This window comes from Hipposideros armiger, unplaced genomic scaffold, assembly GCF_001890085.2.
Source record: "Hipposideros armiger isolate ML-2016 unplaced genomic scaffold, ASM189008v1 scaffold_313, whole genome shotgun sequence".
Lineage (NCBI taxonomy): Eukaryota > Metazoa > Chordata > Mammalia > Chiroptera > Hipposideridae > Hipposideros > Hipposideros armiger.
In genome coordinates, this window is record NW_017731663.1 from 1,925,574 (window position 1) to 1,926,728 (window position 1,155).

A 1,155-nucleotide genomic window follows, 5' to 3' on the forward strand; every position below is an offset into this window, starting at 1 on the left:
CTTCGGAAAGTGGCCTTTAGTGAAGGATAACCTGAAGTACATGAAATAAATAAGTGAGGTATCAGATATTGGAATCGTCAAAATTTCTAAGCCTAAGGAGAAAATAAAATGGGTTTACGAGCTCATGCAAGCAAAACTATTTGATAAGCACATGCGCATGAGCACACATATACTCACACAAACCTTCTCAGAAATACAATGAATCAACTGAAAATTACATTTAGTACACAGGTAAAAAAAAAAAAAGAAAAAATTAAAGAGCATCACTATACTCTCCTAATTATTATGACCCAAGTCAATGCCCGTAGAAAAACTATGTTTTCGGTAAATGTTATGGAAACTGAGAACAGCCAGCTTCTATCCAGAAGCAGCATTCCCACCACAAAATACAAAGCCAAATTGTACCTGTGAATGTTGTCGCAGCCCATCAGTCCTGGAATGGTGGGTCTGGATGCAGAATGAACATTTTTATCTTTGTCTTTTCTCTACTTACAATGAAAACATAGCTATCTAACCCTCCACCAGGTGAAAGATGGTTTTTCTGTTTGAAACTGAAACAGATACCTTAACAGCTGGCATCCATTTCAGGCCCTCTCAAAAACAAAGCTGAGCTACAGCAATCTCATAACTCAAACAACAAACTTGGTTTTTCTAAATAAATGAGAACACGTATTAAAGGTACCAAGAAGGACATACTTGAGTTGTTACTGTTGAACAAATGTAAGCACACAGACAATGACATAAAGTTGCTGCAAGAACAAAATTAAAGCATAGTTTTAGACCAGTAGATAATCTTCATTATTCCACTAACTATTGAGTCATAATTTAAGGCTTAACAGTATAATTTAATGTATGGACAAGACCTTACTTAGTACGAAATCTAAATAAAAGTTTTAAGAGAACTAAAGAACTAATTTCCATTTATATAAATTCATTTAAAACCCACTGTAAAATTATACTTACTTTTTCACATGTTTAACTTTCATACTAGCTGTAGTGCCACATGACTTAAGGTTAAGGTCTCCAGGAATCTCAGGAACGTCTGCTCCTCTTGCCTTAAAAATAATAAAGACAAAAGATTTATGACTATTCCTTTAGTATAAATATGTTTTTAAAAGCAGATTATAGTTATTTCAATGGTTCTGCTGACTCTGT

At 33.9% G+C, this 1,155-nt stretch overlaps 1 protein-coding gene across 1 annotated transcript in view; it reads right to left on the minus strand.

Moving 5' to 3' along the window:
• Positions 1-9: 9 nt before the first annotated feature.
• The window catches only part of LOC109392075 (rho GTPase-activating protein 32-like), a gene marked incomplete at its 3' end in the record, with an annotated part of 62,169 nt that continues 61,023 nt past the window's right edge, over positions 10-1,155 (minus strand). Inside the window, exons 2-4 of the mRNA XM_019660177.1 lie at positions 964-1,055; positions 406-447; positions 10-31 (exon numbers count right to left, since the gene is read on the minus strand). Coding sequence (XP_019515722.1) covers positions 10-31; positions 406-447; positions 964-1,055 — 156 coding nt within the window. The remainder of the gene's footprint in view (positions 32-405; positions 448-963; positions 1,056-1,155) is intronic.